The 22,921-nt window shown below is 37.0% G+C and overlaps 3 protein-coding genes across 5 annotated transcripts; all 3 read right to left on the bottom strand.

Moving 5' to 3' along the window:
• Positions 1-204: 204 nt before the first annotated feature.
• LOC137727124 (cysteine-rich receptor-like protein kinase 29) lies at positions 205-4,753 on the bottom strand. Its single transcript, XM_068466058.2, has 7 exons — positions 2,301-4,753; positions 1,945-2,079; positions 1,738-1,868; positions 1,446-1,656; positions 1,105-1,342; positions 838-988; positions 205-738 (listed from the first exon to the last, which is right to left on the bottom strand). The coding sequence occupies exons 1-7, from the start codon at positions 3,121-3,123 to the stop codon at positions 412-414; spliced, it is 2,016 nt and encodes a 671-aa protein (XP_068322159.2). The 5' UTR covers positions 3,124-4,753; the 3' UTR covers positions 205-411.
• On the bottom strand, positions 3,675-7,796 carry LOC137727129 (uncharacterized). Its single transcript, XM_088695150.1, has 12 exons — positions 7,785-7,796; positions 7,412-7,468; positions 7,208-7,315; positions 6,800-6,943; positions 6,666-6,690; positions 6,300-6,365; positions 6,117-6,215; positions 5,937-5,999; positions 5,785-5,842; positions 5,617-5,690; positions 5,027-5,064; positions 3,675-4,816 (listed from the first exon to the last, which is right to left on the bottom strand). Exons 1-12 carry the CDS (start codon positions 7,794-7,796, stop codon positions 4,736-4,738), a joined length of 825 nt encoding a protein of 274 aa, XP_088551276.1. The 3' UTR covers positions 3,675-4,735.
• A 1,339-nt stretch (positions 7,797-9,135) lies between these two features.
• LOC137727131 (cysteine-rich receptor-like protein kinase 15) lies at positions 9,136-12,495 on the bottom strand. 3 transcript variants are annotated; one of them, XM_088693618.1, is made up of 8 exons: positions 11,525-12,446; positions 10,981-11,145; positions 10,768-10,880; positions 10,425-10,635; positions 10,076-10,316; positions 9,759-9,912; positions 9,570-9,655; positions 9,136-9,438 (listed from the first exon to the last, which is right to left on the bottom strand). In XM_088693618.1, the coding sequence occupies exons 1-8, from the start codon at positions 12,360-12,362 to the stop codon at positions 9,426-9,428; spliced, it is 1,821 nt and encodes a 606-aa protein (XP_088549744.1). In that variant the 5' UTR covers positions 12,363-12,446; the 3' UTR covers positions 9,136-9,425. The 3 variants fall into 3 exon arrangements, with proteins under 3 accessions (XP_088549744.1, XP_068322177.2, XP_088549743.1); XM_068466076.2 differs by having other exon boundaries at positions 9,136-9,655; positions 11,525-12,495; XM_088693617.1 differs by having other exon boundaries at positions 9,136-9,655; positions 11,558-12,447.
• Positions 12,496-22,921: the final 10,426 nt, after the last annotated feature.

Genomic DNA, 22,921 nt, shown 5'->3' with positions numbered 1-22,921 from the left:
ATATCCTGGCTATGGGCAACAGTTCACGTCACCTCAACCAACTTATTGCCCAACTCGGCCACATGTTTTCAATGAAGGCTCTCGGCCATTTACATTATTTTTTGGGCATGGAAATCAAGAGGACTCCCACTGCCATATATCTCTTTGAGTGATGCATATCTGGAAATGAATCGTAATTCCAGTTTTATTCATCGAGTAACTTGGTTGCAGCTCGAAAGCAGAGATCAATTAGTTAAGAGAAAGATAACTCCCCCATGGAGATAAACAGTTACAACTCTAAAGCCTGAGCATGCTCCGCTCCTTTAGAAGCAATTTTACTAAAAACATATACACACCAACATGAAACAAGAATACAAAATGATGACTTGTGCTACAAAATAAATAAAAAGTATGCTACCATATGGTTCATAACTAGCGAGCATAGGGTTCGGTAATATTTGAAGGCTCATTTTTTGACACATAGACCGAAGGGGTTCTGGATTCGGATTCTTCAGACTCTACCAATGTCAATCCAATGTTGCTTTGCACATGAAATCCGGGTTTTGAGGGTACTGAAAGCGTGATAGAATGGTTATTAAGCATGGATACAACTGAAGCTGATGTCGGTCTGTTGACAACATTTTCTTGTACACAAAGTAAACCAATGTGGATGCATCTCGTCGTTTCGATTCTTGAACTCGTTGTCAACATCGGATCTATGACATTTGAAATTGTAGACTCCCTCCAATTTCTCCAGGCCTAAAAAGTACATAAATATACACAATAAATAAATTTTACCACTTTGCCTTACAGTGGGAAAAAGAGGGAATCCACTAACTTGATTATACTATTACTCACATAGCTTAGAAGGCTCTCTTCATTCTCACCATATCGAAAGCGACCAATCTTTTTACCACTAACAATTTCAAGAATCAGGACCCCAAAACTGAAGACATCTGTTTTTACAGATAAATTCCCATGATGTACATACTCCGGAGCCATATATCCACTGCATGATTATATTTCAATTTAAAATTTCAAGTTTTTCTTCTTTTGAATTCTAGTGTAAACAAAGCAGAAAACTAAAGTGTAAAAGTTAGCTTGCCATGTTTATACAATACTTACTAGGTTCCCACAATTGCTTTTGTATTTCCTTGAGTTTGATCAACAGCAAACAATCTTGCCATACCAAAATCAGCAATTTTTGGGTTCATATCTTCATCTAACAAAATGTTGCTCGCTTTGAGATCACGATGAATAATTCGAACACGAGAATCTTCATGAAGGTAAAGAATCCCTCGAGCAATGCTTCCTATGATCTTGTACCGTGTTTCCCAATCCAAATGCATATGATTGTTGGGGCCTAAATATTATTTCATTAGAATGATACATGTGCATGTGCGCACGTCATATTATCTATAAGACGTTACTATGAATTATACCGAATTTGAAGTGAAGAAATATACCAGAAATGAAGTGATCAAGACTTTTGTTTGCCATATATTCGTAAATGAGGAGTCTTTCTTCTCCTTTTAAGCAAAATCCTAGGAGCCTTACTAAATTTCGGTGTTGAAGCTGAGCAAGTAGCATGACCTCATTCGAAAATTCACGATCGCCTTGTTCAGAATTCTTAGCGAGCCTTTTTACGGCTATAAGTTGCCCATTCAGTAGCCTTCCCTGAATGTGTAAAGGAGAAAAATAAGGAAACAATTCATAGGTAATCTTCTTTCTTGTGAAAATTTATTTATTTTTGTTTACCTTATAAACAGCTCCAAATCCACCTCTTCCAAGCTTATTTGCATCAGAGAAGTCATCCGTTGCAGATCTTATAGTGTCAAAGTCATATTTCAACGATTCCACAAGACTGATTTCAACTGAGTTCTCCTCATCTGGAAAAGGAAACTAATTAAATTAGCAAAAGTTCCAACAGCAGATGAGATAGTGTGACATAAGGGTTGCACTTACCTTCAACTTCAAGTTTTACCCCTCGTTTCTTCACTCTCAAGTAAACGCATATGCTGCTGAGGATGGTCACAAAAGCGATCAAAACCACGATCACCACGATGATGATAATTACTTTCGTGTTACTCTTCTTTGCAGCTGAAAATCACAAGGGTGCGATTATGAAGAATCACACCGTATAATTGCACGGTGATCAAACATTTATTACGTTTTAAGCTGAAATATTAAGAAGGCTAATAATTTTAGAACCTCTATTTTTAACCTCTTGCGCTCCTCATGTGAGTGCAGAAAAAAATTCTAATTACTCAGTTTGGAGAGCATATGGCTAAAAGGCAGGAAATGAAAAAAATTCACCGTACCTTCTTTGGGTGCTGGTGCTGCTGGACCTGGAGGTGGAATATTTACTGGCAAATCGGCTGTGGACAAATGGAAAAGACTAACCTCATACCTTAGGTTACAGCTGGGCTTAAGAACTCTTCCTCCTTTCTTTCCACCACAACATGTGGAAATATCTTCGACTGCTTCTGTAAGGCAATGGCTGCAGTTTAGTTGGTTTATATCTGGTGTGCACTGGACAAGTGCATATATAGTTTCACCTCCCGGGACAGTTGCATGACCTGCTGCAAATTTTTTAATAGAGTCCCCTGATGCAGCTTTTTCAATTAATCTACTCAACAAGGGGTTAAGCACCAGGTCAAACTGTGCAGGATCCTTAGCAGGATTTGGGCCAGGCACAAATTTTATAGGGTCCTCTTTCTCAATTCCGAATATCAAGTTGTTCGAGTATCGAACCATACCATGCACTGTCCACATGATTGCTTCCTTTGGATGAGTAGAACAATTTTGCAAGAGAGCATTTATAGAATCTTTGAGACGTGTACGGCAAGCGTCCTGAGAGAGGTCTCCTCTGCACAATGCAATGGCGTTGACTTTGTTGGGGTCTCGTCCCTTGGAAAAATTGTAAAACCCGGAACTGATTTCGGTGTTTGTGGTGAAGGAGGAGAGGAGGCTGTTGAGGTTCTTTTGGTACATGCCGCCGGGCGTGTAGGTGCCGGTATCGGAACATTTCCAGCAGTAGTAAGCATTATATGTGCAGATACCGTCATTTTGGGAAGCGGTGGGAGGAATAAGGTTTAAAAGAATTGGAAAGATGAAGATAAGCAATGATCTTGAGGATCCCATTTCTCTCTTGCCCGTGTCAGAAATTGTCAACTTGTCTTCAATTATTGGTTTTCATAGACTGGATGAGGTGGAAGATGCTAAGAAAAATCAAATTAAACAAAAGACCTTGGTTCCTCGACTCAAATGTCACTATTGACCCAGCTGGAATCTTGACCCTTAATTAGATTTGCAGGTTTTGTTCCCTTGACCAATTATGGCGAATAGTATTTGGTTTGACACCAATAAAAAGTTTTATCTCGTTAAATATGATCGGCTATATAAATAATTTTAAAAGGTCATTATGCTTGATTTTGCATTAAATTTTCTGTTAGCTCCAAATATTTCATGTTTTTTTTAAACACTCTTTCCAAATCTTCTTATATCTTTCTTTGCTCTTTTGTTCAAAATAGAGATCTCCTCCAATCAAATAGAGACTAATATCATTGAGAAGCATAAACAGTAGAATTGCAGTTATGCATGTGGTTGATGTGTATTGGTCCTTGCCATGTCAACTTAGAGTGGTTAAGTTTGTTACAAGTCTATTAGTTTTTCAAATGTGTTAGAATAACATGTTGTAAAATGACTCTCATTACATTGAATTGAATCCAAACAATTACATTTATCTCTCTTCTTTCTCAGCTCACTTCTCCTTCTTTCATGCCATTCTCTGATCTTAGTATTCTTCTTGTTTGATTAACCTTCAACTGTTAATATGGTATTAGGGCTAGCGACTCTGTTGTGTTTCATAATTTAACAAATCGCTAGTTGGTCACTATCTTGTATTAAATCGAGAAATTGACCAATTCCTTTCTTTCTTTCTTTTTTTCTTTTTTTCTTTTTTTTTAAATAAAACGTCGAAGAGACCAATTCCATTTGAAGAAAGAAAGATTCTGTCTTTTAAATTTCTATGTAACATAAGCTCAACTTTTTCTAAGGGGTACCTGACACCTACTGGACCAACCACAAAGAAGTAATGATGTATATGTGAATACACTTAACTTACTTGACTCTCCCACCGCCATACTTTCAGCCACTCAGAGTTTTCGATATTTTTTCTTTCCATAAATTACTGTAATTGTATTGACGGATGTTGAATGTATTAGTCGTAACATACATGAATAATTTCCACATAAAATAACTAAAATGACGTTGAAGCATCTAAGAACCAATGAACAATTGGGACATCTTACTCATGAGACAGGCCAATCCCTATTGAACAAAAGTCATATTTCTTCTTCAAATTGAATCGACATCATTGATAAATCAATTAAACATTCCTACTGGCAAATAATTGACTCAAGAGTTGAGCAGATATATAGGGATTGGAAAAAGGGGAAGCAATTAAACTATATAATTTAACAAAAATAAAGGTTAACTCAACTCTTCGAATTAAACTATATATCTAATTTATCAGAAAATTTTAAATTTACAGTTTGCTTGATATAAGCACTTAATTTTCCTATTTAAAACAGTTTACCCATTCTTGATAAGTAAAATATACCTTAAGCTTAATTTATTAACAGCTTAATGCAGTTCAAAAATATTTTCTATTGTGGCAAGAAGAAGAAACTACAGCCAAACCGCCTTTACCTTTTACTTTTTCCAGATGCATACGTACTGTTTACCTGCACCCTCATACCACGTGTCTTGAGCTGTTACCTATCCTCCACTTGCAGCAGTTTTCCTCCTCTGCATGGGAACCTCTTCTGCACGACTGGACCAAAAAGAGGGAGAAAAACAGTATTAGGAAAACCATCACACTAAAGATATTTTCAAGACAGTGCACCCAAGACTATATATCCACAGCGATGTTTGCACCACTAGAGTTCTGTACAATCTGGGCAAGCAACCGAAATGAAGACTTAAGTAAAACCATCAAGAAGCATGCGAAGGAGGAGAAAAATACAGTAACAAAAAAACTCACCCTCACACACTTATCCTGTGAAGCTCCATTTGATTGCTCTAATCTTCATTAAGAATATTGGTACCAGTCAAGATACATTACAAACTTTAATTAAAGAAAAGAAAAGCCAGAAAAGTAGAAATCCAACACAATTAATGTAATGAGAAGCATATGAAATCATTAAAATAACATATTAATACTACGATGTAATCAAACAATGATACTTCGACATTAAAACTAAGCTAAACAGACGCGTAACTTGTTAAATTGGGGGAACAAAAACCTTTGAACTTGGTGCATTGAAGCACACATGTAGTCTTAACTGTGCAAACACTATTTTCAACATTCTGAGATCCCCAAAAATGCGAGGACACTACCAAAATATTTCTGTTTCGAAAGGTGAAAGGAACGTAAAAAGTTGCTCTTAAATATTATTCACTATTCCCACCTTGTACACATAATCAACTGATTTACCATTAAATTTTCATTCCGACTATTCTACCACATTGTGAAACACAGAAAACTGAAGCTCAATTAACAAATTACATTAAATCTAAATATTGAATTGCAAACCAACCATTGCCATGTAATAGATAGTAAAAAATTTGTACCCAGTTCATCCAATTCAATCTCGATCGGCTCCACACCAAGGCTTCTAAGCAACGATTTGATCTCAGATGAGTACCTTCAAAGACAATTTGCAAAAGAAAAATCCAATTCAAATTTCTTGAAAAGAAACCAAATTTACAACAATATCAACACCCGAATTGTAAACTTACGTGTTTCTGTCACAATGCTTTGATCCCAAATTATGTTCAGACATTTTGATGTGAATATCTCCACATATGCACATAATATTCATTATATCAGAAAGGGAGTTACCGTTAGTTTGTCATGGGGAAGAAAAGGAAAAAGGTTACCGCATAGTTACCGTTAGTTCTGTTATTTGATGTTACTGCAAGCTTGGAGCCACTCGGGGTTACATTCTCCTTATCTGCAATCATACAAATCAATTCCAAGTTCAAACGGTTTTAAAAGATATATTAAAAAATAGTACCAATTAAAGAGAAAGAAATGGTAAGTATAAAGAAAGAGGAGTGTGTGTACGGACCTAGAACTTGTGCAACAATTTTCAGAGGCTGTGTAATCCTTAATATCCATGATGAATTTATCAAGCAAGACTTCTCGAGGTTCCTGATATCATTAGAAACTATTTATGTGTCAAGAAAATCCATTATTCAAACTGCAGACAGGTCATACAAATCTGACAACTTATGAATCGTCTCATGAGCACCTGGGAGTGGGTGAATCCCGGTCTTGAAATATGATGTTTTAAAGAACTGATGAACAGGAATATCGGCTGTCAAAACAAAGTAGATAACCAATCATGACCATGCTTAAAAGAAAGAAAGAAAAAAAATATGGCAGGAGAAAAAAAAAAAGAAAGTGCAAGTAAAGTTTCAGCAGTAATCTCAAAACATTTATCAGTTGTAGCATGCGTTTCTAAATGCCATCTCAACATCCAACATATTACACAATTCCATAGCACACAACAATCCAAAAACAGATCAAACAGTTAGCAAATGTCTGAATTAATAATTTGACCATTAAACTAAACGAATCCGGTGATTTAATGCAAAGATGGACACATTTGTAGTACCTTCATCACATGAACAGTTCCATATCTGTAACAGAAACAAAATTTGATGCATTAGGATAATGTTCAAGGAAATGTAAATATTCCCCAAGAAAGCATATCAAAGAAAAGTGCAACAGAAATGTAAAATTTGGCACCTTTATTGTTCGTAATAGCAGGATGGCATCAACTTTCAATCCTGGCACAAAGCCAACAGTCAAAAGGATGTCATAGGTCACATCCTTTGCTGGTGTAGAGCAATCTTCATCACTTCCATCACCACAAACCTCTCCCCACCTAACCTAAACAATCACATTTAATCTGAAATCAGTACACGAAAAACACAACCACGAAACCTCTTTGAATTCATGGGTAAGAGCATCTCTTTCAAAAATTCCACTTGAAGTAGAAATGATGAATGGAACACTGGACCCCAATTTTTTTTTTATATCTGTAATTTCAAACAAACAACAAAAGAAAATCCGTAATTTGCTTCTCTTAATTAAAATGTATCTAAATTATATACTAATTAAGATTAAGGTGTTTATATGAGTAAGAACACATACATGCTTGCAAATGTCATACAACCCAGACCCAGTTCCAATATTAGCCACAACCAAATGAAGCCGTATCGGCTCAGCGAGAACCTTCTCGATAACCTCCTTCAACGCAACCTATCAATTCCAACACAAAAATTGAGAAAAGTGCGAGAAAATTTGAGCTTGTGATTTTCTCGGAAACCAAACAGGGGTCTAGACTCAAAAGCAAACCTTAGGCGAGGGGTGGGGTGGAGAGAGAGTGCAGAGCTTTGAGGCGAGCCACCACCTCTACCCTCCTATCCACCATATCCAAACATCTACAGAGACAAATTGTCAAACACCTAATGGGTGCGCATATACAAACACACACACAGACCTATATATAAAAAAAGGAATGTTCTCTGCATATCTCATTTTACTTCTCACACATTCTTTGATAATTTATGTCAGTTAATTTTCTTTAATTCATTCCATCCGACGGTCAAAAATTAAAAAGATGTGTAAGAAGTAAAATAAGATGTGTAGATATCACATCCCATACAAAAATTACCACAAATAAACACACATACACCTATAAATACAAATGGAGTGTCTATATAATCACCTTGGGGAACATCTTCGGTGTGATGGAGGGATTTGCATGAGTTTATAAGAGAGGACTACCTTCTAGTCAATTGGTTTTGTAATAGAACCTTAACTTTCTTTATGGTATCAAAGTAGGTTATTTCACGTGTGAAGTTAAACGGTAATACGCGCTTCGCGTCACCCGTTATATTTTTCACATGTTAGGCTTGAAAATTTCTCATACATGAGGGAGTGTGTTGAGAATATGTCTCAATTTAATAAGAGGAGGGAACTTGTATGGGCTTATAAAAAGTTAAACTACTTTCTATTTTACCAATTAATGTTATAATGAAACATCAACTTTCTTTGCTTGTAGTTGAATAGAGAGAGAACGAGAGGGAGTTAGATATAGCTGAGCTGAGTTGTCGAAGGCGTACTAGTTATTAGAATCCTTTTTATTATTTATCCTAGTATTAATTAAGGGAACTGTTATTAACACTAAAAAAAATCTCATTATATACTCCTCACAAGTGTATTTTTTTTTCTAATTATTGAAATTTTGAAATGCCAAATGAGATTTTAAGAGTGCTAACAACAATTCCTGTAACAGTATCATGGGATTCTTACTATCAGCCTCTCGGTACATAGTTTTTACAGAAGAACACGATCCCCTCTGGATTCATTTTGTGGGGATCCTAAGGATTCCCACATCTCAACGGTATATTATAAATCGTGCGATCAGAAATTATTTTACTTTTATTATTTTAAATTAATCATAAATAGTACCTGATGAAAACTGATTGCATGATATATGATGAATGGTTGAGACGTGGGCATCCTAAAATCCTCAAATAATGGATCCGGAGGGGATCTGTGTGATTTACAGAGCTGGGGAGTTTGTCCCAGGCGTACAGCGAGGAAGAAATTTTCTCACTTAAAACATCGCTGTCGTGGATATTTTTTGTTGTAAAAATTTAAAATCCTCGTTGTTTCATGGATCAAATTGGTTATCAAACTCGGTTCACAGTCTAGCGAGAAAATTGAAATTTCCTTGAGTAATTATCTGCATATATATGACACCAATTTATAGATTTTTTTAATTTGAGTAGAAAATTACACCAAATTGAGGCATAGTTAGATCACATGAAAAATAACACTCCTACTGAAAGATATGACAAAATTAGAGCATCAGTCCCTAAACGGGTCATAACGTATAGTAATGGTTCTTTTGAGTAAAGAATGTTTTATAATACCTTCCAAAATAAAGGATTTAAAGAGAAAAATATAAAAGGAATTATTCTAACGTGATTACCAAAAAAGAATAATGTTACAGTTGTAACAAGTTATGGACCATTATTCAAATTAACTCGAAACATATTAAGTACATAAAATAACACTACTCAAGTCATACTGCTAGTCATATACAGGATGTGTAATAACAAATTCTGTAGATTCGAGATTATTAGGGAGCGCATGGTAATTAACATTTACCCTACACAAATGACAAGGTGAAAGAAAAGCTGTAAAGATTATAGGATTGTCTCTAAATGCAGCATAAGAGCCTTTAACGGAAGAACTTCCAAAATATTAACCTTATTGTCATCGGTCTCAACGAGGAACATCGATAGAAATGGTCAAACCATTGTCTGAGCAATCTTGAGGACGCACTTGATCATGGTGGTCAACATATCCTCCTGTAAAGAAGGCTGGTTTCTCAGGTCTGGAAAGACTAATAGTTTCAGTTTTTAACATAAGAGTAACTGAGGACATGGTCGGCCTGCTGTTTGGATCTTCTTGAACGCACAATAATCCAATGTGGATGTACCTCAAAAATTCATTTGGACTGCAGGAATCTTTTAACAAGGGATCCATCAACTCTAACCCTTTCGTTTCATTCCATAATTGCCAAGCCTGCAATCAATATCTCTCAGGGATATATGACTACTCCAGTTTTAATAGCTACATTACTTAGCTCACGAATATTTTGAATAAGTATTTCAAGTAAAGAACTTACATAACCTATAAGAGTAGGTTTACAATTTGTGCGATGAAAGCCTAAAAAGTTCCTTCTCCCCGTTATGATCTCAAGCAGAAGTACTCCGAAGCTGAAGACATCCGATTTTACTGAATACAACCCTTCCATAGCATATTCTGGAGCCAAGTAACCACTAATTGCAGAACAAAAATGGTTGACATATATTAGAGTTTAACAAATATATACTTTTCTGTTGTCTATTTAAAGATAAGAGTTAAGTAAATAAATTGAAACAAATAATTGGAACTTAAGATTACTAATATTAGATAGAGGTATTTGTATAAGTTGAAACTTACTAAGTACCGACAACTCTTTTGGTATTTCCTTCAGTTTGATCATCAACTCCAAACATTCTAGCCATCCCAAAATCTGATATTTTCGGATTCATGTTGCTATCTAATAAAATGTTGCTAGCTTTCAAATCACGATGTATAACTCTAAGCCTCGAATCTTCATGAAGATACAAAATTCCTCGAGCAATTCCTCCAATTATCATGGTGCGGCTCAACCAATCTAGTTGTTCTCGTTTTTTATTTTCTGTAAATTTATCAAGTTCAAGTAGTACTTTCTGAAGTTAGGAACTAAAAAGAATTATATTTACAGACACAAACATAAATGTATATTCATCAAATGATGTTCACATACCAAATAGAAAATAATCAAGGCTTTTGTTGGGCACATATTCATAAACAAGTAAGGTTTCTTCTCCTTCCAAGCAAAATCCTAAAAGCCTGACAAGATTTCTGTGTTGAAGCTTGGCTACCAATACAACCTCATTCTTAAATTCTTGTACACCTTGTCCGGAGCTTTTTGACAACCTCTTTACTGCTATTTCTTGTCCATTAATAAGCATTCCCTGTGAGAAGGTACATAGTACTTTAGTTTATCCAACAATTCTGTTGTGATCTAAGCAACATATATACTATACAATGTTGGATTAGTAGAATGACTCATGAACTAATGCATTATATATTTGTTGGGTTATCACCTTGAAAACTGCACCGAATCCACCTTCGCCTAACTTGTTATCTTCGGAGAACTTATTTGTGGCAGTTTCGAGAGTTCCCAAATCAAATTGCAAGGACTCAGCCGTCCTCATATCTTTTGCATTGGAAAGAAAGTTATGATCTTATGCCAGACACATCAAAACAAATTCAAAATTTTCAGTTCTAACTTTTGGGTTTCATTTGTTTTCCCTTACCTTGCTGTTTGCCATTTTCTTGTTGCATAGCCTCATCGTTCTTCTTTCTTTCTCTTCTGCCCGGGAGGCAGTAGCCCAATGCTACAAGGACCAGAGAGACAACTAGAAGAGCAATTACAACACTCACAACAACAATGATAGTTACAGAGGAGTGTTTCTTTCTTCCTGCGGTAAGAACAGTTTGAGTTTTCTTGTCATAAAGCTCTTTTTGTGCTTTTAAACTCACAATTTCCATTGATTAATTTAACTAGTTGAACATGTTTGTTTTCTGAATACTGTGTTCTTTCCCTTTATAATATACTTACTCTTATCCACAAAATATCCATCTAATGACCGATAAGATCGGAGGTCATACGTATATCTAAATCTTGATTTAAAAATATAAAAAACGAATTAAGAACAGAACTGTTATTGGTACTCTCAATCTAAATCTTGATTTAAAACTATAAAAAACGAATTAACAAGAGAACTGATATTGGTACTCTCATCATTGAACACTACAACTGATGGCATAAATCTTTTTTACGTGCACAAGGTACTTTACCTATAGGTAATCGCAAATTTGGTTGTAGAGTACCAGGAGGAAGAGCCTCTGGCGTGGGAGGATGCTGTGCGTGGGTCCAATTGATGGCGTAAAAGAGGGTATTATTGTACCAAACATTACAACTCGGGTATACCATTCGTGCCCCTCGGCATTCCACTGGAAATATATCTAATGCTATTTCTGTAGCATTTGCTAGACACCGTTTGCAATCTGAAGCGGAGAGGTCCGGCGTGCACTGCGCAAGGCTGTACACCGTCTCATTTGACCCTTTAACTTTGGCTTCTTTGGTTGCAAAGTGTTTGCTGTTATTGGCAGTCTCAGTGGTTAGCTCATGCAAAGTAGTTGCCACTACCTGGCCATATCGTCTTGGCCCTGTTTCATTAACCACGTTGTTCCACAAGCCCGCAAGCGAACTGTTCATGGAGAAAAGTAATGTCTCATTCGAGTAGCGTACCATGCATTCGTCGTACCATATGATAACCTCTTTTCCATCTGGGCAGCGTTGTGGTGCCTCCATGATTGCTTCGGCCACGCACTCTTTGCAAACGTTGGTAGAGACATCACCGCGACATAGAAACATCCCATATGCCTTTTCAGTTGAGTTTCGGCCAGCGGTGGCAGTGTAAAAGACGGTGTCAGTACGTGTGGCGTTCGAGGAAAGGGATTGGAGAAGTTGACGGAGATTATGTTGGAAGCTGTCGGGGTCGGATTCGTATTCTTGGGCGGGGGTGAAAGTGGTATTGTCTGGGCACCAATGGCTGAAGTAACGAACTGCTTCGCTTCTAGCGATCAAACTCATGAGAAACAGAAAAGGGATCGTAGACATATTCCTCATCATCTCCCCCTCGCTCTTAATCACAAATGTTGATCATATATTCCTAAGTTTAACAATTAGCGATTGTTTGAGGTAATTAGATGGCAATTGCAAATTCACAAGCACGGCTTGTTGACCCTCGAGTCAACTATACCGTGTGATTCATGAGAAAACAATTAGCACACGTTTTGTTGAAATATTTGGATCAACGGGCCCAAGGGTCCTCGCTGGTAATCATATTTAAACACAAAAAAAAAATTTCCCCACTGATGTGGGCCAACACTCTTTTCTTGTGAACGAGAGATTTTTCAGTGTGATCAGTATACGGAGTGATACACTAAGTGTTACTAAATGAATGGTGAGATATGTGTGCTAAAAAGTTAATAATTTAAAAAATAAAATTTCTCACTATTCATATTAAAACATGTGGTGTACCACTTGTGTTTTTGTCACAATTAAAAATTTCTCCTTGTGAACCCCTTTTTAAGGACACTGAAATTGTCCCAAATTTGATAACTACCACATACCTAATTTGTTAGGTATGGAGTTTTACCACAAAAAAATAAAAACTTCAATATTAATTAAAGTGAGGTTATCATATTTAAATTTAAAATTTTCTTTTTTCCCTAACGATGTGGCATTGCCAACACGTTTGGCTTCAGCCTTCAGCTAATGTGGATGCATCGCAAAGCACGTGCTATTACAGCGCGATGCATTTCAATCAATTTTGATGTACGCTTTACTAAATTGCAGCTTCTTAGAAATTGATTCATTGGAAACTTTAACATGATTTGAGTGATAAAATCAATTAGTACCTTTAGGTGGACGAGGACCAGGAGCTCTTGGTGCAGGCGCCGGTAATGCTGTGACGTTTTGGAGGAGTTGAAATTTTTTGCAGAATTGAGGCAAAGCCTAGAGATCTTCTTGACTCATTAACACAGGTAGTTGAATTTTGATCCAACGACTACAATTATTATAACTTTGGAAAAGCCATCTATTTGTAGTCGTTAAATCAAAATCTAACGGCTTGTGTTATTCAGTATTTCAGTTAGGAGGATCTGGAGGCTTTGCTTCAGAGAGGATCCAATTCTATTTTTGCACCCATTTTTGCCTGTGCCCCTCTGGGCCTTGCTTAATTGAGTGACACATGTCTTTTTACTAACTACAACTAACACTGTTAACTTGCCAATATTTAAAATAATAAAAAATAAACCAAATATTCAAGAATAAAATTAAGAAAACTACCATGGCAGCCTAAAAAGCAGCCTCTGTTCATAAATTATTTTCGACGCCATGCCCAATTTTCTTTGCTCCCAACCCAGCCAGCCAGCTCGGATCGAGTCAGATTTTTCATTATTCATGTTGGTTATATCCGACAACATTGTAATTCTTAATAACCAATATAACAGAATTGCCACATGGCATTATCTAGAAGATGGGTTAGTTAATACAGGTAGAAGGGTACTGTTGTAATTAGTCCTTATGGGTATATAAGGAGTAATAGGGTTCTCATTTGTGGTAAGAAAGCATTGTAAGAATTTCTGAAAGCATTAATACATTTTCTCTTTCTTCCTCTCTATCTCTCCTCATCTTCTTCTTCGTTTCTGGTATCCATTGTTGTTCACAGCTTCTATGTGTTAATATGGTATCAGAGCCGATTTAGGCTCGTCGCCACTTTCGGTTCTGGTGAAGACTTCCGCTGGTTTGGGTGCTATCTTGAAGATTGGGTGCTCGAAGATTGGGTGCTTGGTGGTTATCTGGAACGACGTTCTTAGGAGATTTGGTGGTGCGTTTTTCAGCGAATCAGGTGCATTTGTTTCTTTCTTGGCGCTGTGATTCAATTTGTTGGAATTTGATTGAAGTTGGGTCAATTTGTTGGAATTCGATTAAAGCGAAGATTTGGGGGTTTTTGGTAGAATCTTGATGTGTTGATTTCTGTTCTTGTTATTCTATGTGTTTGTTCCTTGGAGTATCATTCTCTAGGACTTGTCGATTTAAAGAAGAAAGTGTCATTCTTTCTATGAATCTTGGAGTTTCAATCTCCTGAGCTGTGTTTGTTCCTTGGAGTATCATTCTCTAGGACTTGTCGATTTAAACAAGAAAGTGCCATTCTTTCTATGAATCTTGGAGTTTCAATCTCCTGTGCTGTGTTATATTGGAGTATCAATCTCCTGATTTGGTGTCTTTAGTCGAAGTGTGCAATTTGGGTTGTGATTTGGAGTGTCATTCTCCTTACTTGGGTATTGTTTTGTGAATTTTTCGAAGTCAGTTGTGTGTTCCTTGTTTGGTAATTTTTTGGTTTGCTCAGAGTTGTGGTTGATTGAATTCTTTTCAATGGCGTCTTCTTCATTCAAGATTGAGAATTTGTTGGGTATGCTGACTATAAAACTTCGAGATGATAATTTTGCCAAATGGGCCTTTCAGTTTCAGTCGGTTCTTAAAGGGTACAAATTGTTTGATCATTTTGATGGTACGATTGGTTGTCCATCAAAGTATGCCGTGAGTTCAGAGACTGGTGTTACAAGGGAGATTACCACAGCGTTTCTTGATTGGGAGTCTACTGATATGGCTCTTATTAGTCTGCTACTTGCTACACTAACAGATGAGGCAATGGAGTATGTCTTGGGGTGCAGGACTGCTTTTGAAGCATGGTCAAATCTTGTTGAAAGATATGCTTCTGTTTCGAAGTCTAGGGTTAACCATTTGAAAACAGAGTTGCATACGATTCAGAAGGGGGCAGATAACATTGATAAATACTTGTTGTGTTTGAAGAATATCAGAGATCAGTTAATGGCTGCAGGGAAGACAGTTTCTGACAATGATATTATCATTGCTGGGCTGGCAGGTTTACCTAAGGAATATGGTGTTATTCGCACAATTATCTTGGCACGGGAATCTTCCATTACCTTAAGGGAATTTCGTGCTCAACTACTTGGAACTGAAAAGGAGATTGAAGGGGATATGAATCTGCTGCCTCAAAATATGGCTGCTCTTTTTGTTCAGGGTTCTCAGTCTGGGCAGAATACTAGTTTGGGTTCTGTCATGTATGGAGGTGGATCTTCGAGTGGTGCATCTTCGTCAAATTCTCAACACCATGCTCATATACCTGCTATTACAGCAGGCACTATTGTTCAGCAACCACAGGGTTCATTTAATAATGCTCATCAACATGGTGTGGAGTCCCAGATGTTTGGTTCTAATACTTTTCCTCCAGGGCATCATGATCAATCTTATGGATATGGTTTTGTAGCTCACTCTCATTCTGGTCAGCAGCATGGGTTCAAATCTCAGACCTACAATGGGGGTTACAGGGCTGGAAATGGTGGTCAATTCAGGAATAATAGCAGCAACTATAGAACTGGTAATAATTTCAGAGGACGAGGGTTTTATGGTGGAAATAGTCCTTACTCTTCAGGGACAAGACAAGTTCAGAATGTTACTGGGTCGTGGTCCGGCAATACAGAAGCTAGAACAAATGTTGTAGTTGAGTGTCAAATCTGCAATAAAAGAGGTCATACTGCAGTGAACTGTTTTCACAGAAATACAGGAAATACACCAGCTGGTTTCATTGTGGAATGTCAGATATGTGGGAAAAGAGGACATTCTGCGCTTGACTGTTTTCATCGGGCCAACTACACATATCAAGGTCAGCCACCTCCAGCCTCACTGTCTGCCATGAATGCACAACAAACATCTCAGGCTCCTCCTCAGGATTTGTGGATTGTGGATTCAGGTGCTTCACACCACATGACTGCAGATATAAATGCATTAAATCAAGTGGCTCCTTATCAAGGGTCTGATAATATAACCATTGGTAATGGTTCAAGTCTACCAATTAAGCATATCGGTTCCTCTGCAATTCATACTCCTGATCATTCTCTTGTTCTCAGTAAAGTTCTTCATGTTCCAAATATTGCCAGAAATCTTCTTTCAGTTAAACAATTGTGTGCAGATAATAATAGTTGGTTTATATGTGATGAGTGTGAGTTCTTTGTGCAGGACAAGAAGACAAGGGAGGTGGTGTATCACGGAAAGAGTAAACCAGAAGAGTTATTTCAGATTCCAGTGGTTAAAGCTTCTAGAGGGCACAAGTTTGTTACAAGAGATCCAGTGGCTTACTTGGGGAAAATGGTGAAATCAGATATTTGGCATCAAAGGTTGGGACACCCTGCACATGATATTGTGGCTGCAATGTTAAGGCAATCTAAGGTTTTACACAAGTTAGATGAGACTTATACTACTTGTATTTCTTGTATTAGGGGTAAAATGTCTAGGATACCTTTTCCTGTTAGAAATGACAGTTGTAGGGTTCATTTTGAGAAAGTTCATACCAATGTTTGGGGTCCAACACCTGTAAAATCTGTGGAAGGTTTTCGATACTATGTACTTTTCGTAGATGAATATACCAGATTTACTTGGATATTTACCATGTGCAACAAATCTGATGTGTTTGCAATTTTTCTCAAGTTCTATGCTTTCATTCATACTCAGTTTGGGTTAACAATTAAAGGTTTGCAAACAGATGGTGGAGGTGAATACACTAGCAAGCGGTTTACGTCCTTTTTGGCTGCAAAAGGCATTCTGCAGTTTATTTTTTGTCCTTACACACCTCAACAGAATGGGATTTCTGAGAGGAAACATAGACATGTGGTGGACACTGCTCTCACTTTGTTAAATGCTTCTGGTTTAAGTAGTGAGTTTTGGTACTTTGCTTGTGCTCATGCAGTTTTTCTGATTAATAAAATGCCGTGTAAAACCTTGTCTTTTAGTTCTCCCTATCAGCTACTATACAACAAAGTGCCTGAGGTACAGTCCTTAAGAATTTTTGGAACTGCTGTGTTTCCATGGTTCAAGCCGTATAACAATCATAAATTGCAGTTTAAGTCCAAAATGTGTATCTTCTTAGGCTATGCAATGGGGTATAAGGGAGTAATATGTTATGATCAACAGTCTAAGAAATGCATTATATCACGGCATGTTATTTTTGAAGAGTCAATATTTCCAGCAAGGTTGGGGCCTTCTCACAGTGGTGTGGCATCCGCTGAGACAGTCAATCAAACTAGCTCTGTGGTTATACCATTTCCTATTCCCATGAGGTCTACAAGGGGTCAATTTGAGCACGGTCAGCTATCAGAATTTCCTCAAGTGGGGACATCGGTTTCTAACTCTAGTTCTCATGTACGCATTACTCCACAGAATCACATTTGTGAAAACTCTTCAGCATCAACATCTAATGGTTCCTACTCTACAACAAGTGATACACCAAGTCCACCTCCTTTGCTTCCTGTCCTCGATACTACTTAACTTCAGGTATTATCACCTTTGTCTGAGCATTCATCTAGCACTGATTCACATGTCTTACCTATACACCAACCACTTCATCCTCGGATTCAAACTCGATTACAAACAGGTGCTATTTCAAGAAAGAATTATGCAGCTCATTTGGCAACTTTCCCTGAGTTAAATTCATTACAAATACTGGAGTCTTGCTCTGATATGTCCTGCTCTGGTTCGATTACTAGTGCATGTCCTGGAGTGTTTTCATTCCTAGCTGATATCATAGAACCTGAAGAACCTAAAACTTTTAGGGCAGCATCGTGTAAGTCTGAATGGCAACATGCTATGCAAGAAGAATATAATGCATTAAAGGCTCAAGGTACATGGGTTCTAGTTCCACCTCTATCTCACAGAACAATTGTAGGTAGCAAATGGGTGTATAAAATAAAGAAACATCCAGATGGAACAATATCAAGGTATAAGGCTCGGTTAGTTGCTCAGGGGTACACTCAAGAACAAGGGCTGGATTACTCAAAGACCTTCAGTCCTGTGGTCCGACACACTACTGTTCGATTAATTCTTGTTTTAGCTGCACAGCTTGGTTGGAATCTGCGACAACTAGACATTAAAAATGCTTTTTTGCATGGTGATCTCGAGGAAGAGGTCTACATGCAGCAACCTCAAGGATTTGTGGATCCTTCCTGTCCAAGTTATGTGTGTAAACTCATTAAATCTCTATATGGCTTGAAACAAGCCCCGAGAGCCTGGAACTCGAAGTTTACGAGTTATCTTCCATCCCTTGGTTTCACAACTTCCTTATCTGATACAAGCTTATTTGTTAAAGTAGATAAAGGGGATATTGTTCTCTTATTGCTCTATGTAGACGATATTATACTCACTGGTTCCAACCCTACAACAGTTCAAGCAGTGATCAGTGACCTTGCAGAAGTCTTTGATCTCAAAGACATGGGCAGATTGTCTTATTTCTTGGGGTTGCAGATTCAGTATAAAGAAGATGGATCATTGTTTATTAGTCAATCGAAATATGCTTAAGATCTCCTCAAGAAGGCAGCAATGGAGACATGTAAACCTACATCCACACCGTCTAAACCACATGCACAATTACTTGAACAAGAAGGTGCTCTTCTCTCTGACCCACGTCATTATCGAAGTTTGGTAGGGGCTCTCCAATATTTGACCTTTACTCGGCCAGATCTTGCTCAGGCTGTTAACATAGTCTGTCAGTTTATGACTTCTCCGACTGATCTTCATATGCATCTTGTCAAACGCATTTTACGGTACCTGAAAGGAACACTTGAGTATGGTTTGCATTACAAAAAGAGCTTGGATTTTAATTTGCTGGCCTATTCTGATTCCGACTGGGCAGCAGACATAAATACCCGACGTTCAATAACTGGTTTTGTGATTTACTTGGGCGATAATCCCATTTCATGGCAGTCTAAGAAGCAATCCACAGTATCTCGCAGCTCTACTGAGGCTGAATACAAAGCTTTAGCACATTCTGCAGCTAATTTGTTTTGGATTCGATCTCTCCTCAAAGACATGCATCAGCAAATTTTGGTGCCTCCAGTACTTTACTGTGACAATCTGAGTGTTTTAGCTCTAAGCTCCAATCCTGTCTTTCACTCGAAGATCAAACATCTTGATACCGACTATCATTTTGTTTGTGAAAAGGTACAACGGGGTGATTTACTTGTCCAATATATACCTACTGAAGAATAGGTTGCAGATGTATTCACCAAAGGCCTGCATGGTCCTGTGTTTGTAAAGCACTGCCGACAACTTGCTCTTGTTGTTTCAGGTCCAGTTTTAGATCCCGTTTTAGGTGTTTAGCTATTTCAAACTTCACCTGGCAGATCCATGTTCAGTTTGAGGGGGGAGTAATAACCAATATAATAGAATTGCCACATGGCATTATCTAGAAGATGGGTTAGTTAATACAGGTAGAAGGGTACTGTTGTAATTAGTCCTTATGGGTATATAAGGAGTAATAGGGTTCTCATTTGTGGTAAGAAAGCATTGTAAGAATTTCTGAAAGCATTAATACATTTTCTCTTTCTTCCTCTCTATCTCTCCTCATCTTCTTCTTCGTTTTTGGTATCCATTGTTGTTCACAGCTTCTCTGTGTTAATAATTCTTAGTGTTAATTATATCTGACATGAGTGGTAGGCCACAATTTCAAACACAATGCTTAGCTGACATCAGCGTGGAACCAGCTAGCAATGGGTAGCTGATGTCAGTTACCGTTGGATTTTTTTTTTTTTTTGGACCTTTTCTTTTTTTTAAATTCCCTTTTTTTTCCTATAAATATCTAAGTCATTCTTACACAATTTCTCACATAATTTTCACCATTCTATACTATCGCACTTCATTCTTTTTCAATTCTTCACATTTTATTTTCTTACCCTTCCTAATAATCTTTCCTTCAATTTTTTCAATAATTTTCAAATGACCTCATCTGTAATGAGAGGTAAAGCTTGGACCCAAAAAGAAAATGAAGCTCTTTGCAGGGCTTATAGATGGGTCTCGGAAGATAGTGTGAGTAGGATTTCTCAAACAGGTGAAGGTGTTTGGACTCATGTGTCCAAAAAATACTATGAGTTCTACGAAAACATCATTCCACCGAATTCATGAAACCAAGAGAGTTGTTATTCAAGAAGGAAGAAACCTTTTCATCCAAGTTTGAATATATGGCATCAAGCATTGTTAGCAGCCGCAAGTAGATATGAAAGGGGCACCAATTACTACGACAAAGTAAGTGTTTTCACAATTTATTTTAAATATTTAATTATATTACATTTAATTTCATAAATTAATTTCCTCTAATTTTTGTAATTATATTACATTTAATTTCATAAATTAATTTACTTTAATTTTTGTAATTATATTTTCTAGTACTCCAAACGGAGGAATTGTATATGGAGGGCAGCTCGAAACGTTTTCAGCATCACGGTTATTGGGAAATTTGTAAATGGTGGGTGTTATTTGAAGATCCACCTCAACATAGAGAAGGTCATACGCTGGTGTTCGGTACTACATTCTCAATTGTAGATGGGGATGAAGATGGATCTCCTACCATTCAAGAAACACGGGTACAAAATCTATCTTCGGGTGAAGGTTCCATAGGGCTATATGATGAAACAAGGCCTGGAGGTTGAAGGAAGAGAGCAAGGCAAAGGATGATCAACAGGAAGTGGCAACGTCATTGCGATTAATGGCGGAGCAAAATGCCATTGCTGCGGAAGAAAGGAAGCGTAGGTATGAAGAACGGGTCAAACAAATACAATAAGAGATGGACGATAAGAATATGGAAAGGAACACTACGGATTACACTCCAATGAGTAAGGCCATGCCTATTTTGATAGGAAAAAAAAGGAAATTATGGCCCGAGGGCAGTTGTTTACCTCCAACTATACTCTTACAATGGCGGATGATGAAGATGATGATGATTATAGACCTTAAATTTAAGTTGTAGTTTTTAAATTTAAGTTGTTGTAGTTTTTAAATTTAAATAATAAATTATGTTTGGCCTTATGACCCTTTGGCCCTCGGTTGGAGATAGTTTTTTGTCACATGGCTATATTTGGCCTATGGCCCTTTGGCCTCTTGGCTGGAGATGGTAAGAAATATAGTCATGCACTGTTCATTAAAATATTAATTTCTTGGAGGGCCAGATGGCTAAAACGAGTTCTCTGGCCCTCCTTCGATTAGAGAGGGCCTAAGGGACCAGAGTGGTCCCGAGCCCATCCTAACCGTTGCATAAGAAATTTCTAGTGGCTCATGAGATATGAGAAAAAAAATGAATTGACCTCGTGAAGAACTTGAGTCGAACGACGTCGTATTTTATATTTTTCTAACATTTTGATTGTTTCATCTTTGTAGTTTAGTGAAACTCAATGATGGGATTTTAAAATTGACTTTAACGTTATTTCTAAAGCAACCTGGTCAAGTATTATTTGTAGTCTTCCCCTTTGTGCTACTTTTTTTGTCAAATGATTCAAATAAGATTTCTTTGTATTTTCATCCTATAACTTCTTTCAAGTGCTACTTGCTCTCTACCTCCCACTTACTTGTATTATACACTTCTTTTGATTTTCTTTATTAAATTTAACATATCTTTCAGTTTTATGAGGATTACTTCAATTGCTCATGTTATGAGTTCGAAATTTTTTCTCAATGTATGAAAGGCCCTTTCTCACAAAGAACTTTGGCTCCACCACGGATCACATCCGTTCATCGTATATCTTGCAGCCAATTTTCGTCATATACTATTTATATTAATTTTAAATAAAAAAATTTACAATGATTTCTGACCGCACGATATACGATGAACGAATATGATTTAAGGATCCGGCGAGAATCTTCACTCGATGTTATTAGCATTTCAAAATAGTTATTGTTCACTCCTCTTCGCATGATAATTGTGTTGAAATAATATCTGGTAAATGTTTTGGTGCACCTTGAACACGACCACTTAGTATTATTATTTTATTTGTTTATTAACACACCCTAAAATTAAGACATATCAACCATATTTTGTACTGTTACATACCTAATAATAATTTATAACATTGTTTGGTTTATGCATACCTAATAATAATTTATAACATTGTTTGGTTTATGCAGTTGGAGAGATACCGTTGTAGGGGATCATTCAAAGATAGACAATTAAGTTCAAGTTAACTTTTGCTTTTTAAGTTCTTGGGTAATTTTCTGGAATAGTATACAATTATCCGTTTGTTCGTTTCTTGTAGATTGGTCATAATGTAGTTATTGGGAACAATTGCATAGTTTGTGGACAAGTTGGGATTGCAGGCTCAGCGACGTAAGTTCTTTTTATGTCCCCACTGTTTTTTTCTGATTTAGAAAGCCCACCGTAACATGATTCACTTTCACTTCAACAACTTAGCCGATGATTCAGAAGATCTACCAAATCTGATGGCTGTCCCTTTTTTCTATTGTAGGATAGGAGACTATGTAACTACGGGAGGGAGGGAAGCAGTTCGTGACCATGTATCCATTATATCAAAGGTATTTTCTTACATGCAATGGCCCAATCTAGTAGTAGCCAAAATTAGTCATTGCTTGTTACTTGTTAAAGAACTCAGTACAGGATTTAAATATCATGTGAGTTTTGAAGTTTGATGTTACTTTCTTTTTTAGTTTTTCTACTGATATTTTATTCTTCTTCGTGCTCTCACATTTTTTCATTGATTAACAAATATTTCTGAATATAATTACATGGACTTTGAAGGTACGGCTTGCTGGTATGAGCTGTGTCACGA

Source organism: Pyrus communis, chromosome 5 (genome assembly GCF_041283825.1).
Source record: "Pyrus communis isolate YQ-2024b chromosome 5, ASM4128382v1, whole genome shotgun sequence".
In the NCBI taxonomy this organism is placed as follows: Eukaryota; Viridiplantae; Streptophyta; class Magnoliopsida; order Rosales; family Rosaceae; genus Pyrus; species Pyrus communis.
This window is presented reverse-complemented; position numbering and strand designations above follow the sequence as displayed.

Bases quoted from the DNA above. Each gene is read 5' to 3' on its own strand.
- LOC137727124 (XM_068466058.2), bottom strand. From the start codon at position 3,123: ATGGGATCCTCAAGATCATTGCTTATCTTCATCTTTCCAATTCTTTTA. The intron at 989-1,104 runs GTAAGTATTGTA...ATAATCATGCAG, and splicing joins AAAGCAATTGTGGGAACCTA to TGGATATATGGCTCCGGAGT. The intron at 739-837 runs GTGAGTAATAGT...TGTACTTTTTAG, and splicing joins AAGAGAGCCTTCTAAGCTAT to GCCTGGAGAAATTGGAGGGA.
- LOC137727129 (XM_088695150.1), bottom strand. The intron at 6,944-7,207 runs GTATGTGTTCTT...GTGATTGTTTAG, and splicing joins TGTATGACATTTGCAAGCAT to GTTAGGTGGGGAGAGGTTTG. The intron at 6,366-6,665 runs GTACTACAAATG...TTGTTTTGACAG, and splicing joins GAACTGTTCATGTGATGAAG to CCGATATTCCTGTTCATCAG.
- LOC137727131 (XM_068466076.2), bottom strand. From the start codon at position 12,362: ATGATGAGGAATATGTCTACGATCCCTTTTCTGTTTCTCATGAGTTTG. The intron at 11,146-11,524 runs GTAAAGTACCTT...TTCTTACCGCAG, and splicing joins AAATTTGCGATTACCTATAG to GAAGAAAGAAACACTCCTCT. The intron at 10,317-10,424 runs GTATGTGAACAT...ATAAATTTACAG, and splicing joins CCTTGATTATTTTCTATTTG to AAAATAAAAAACGAGAACAA.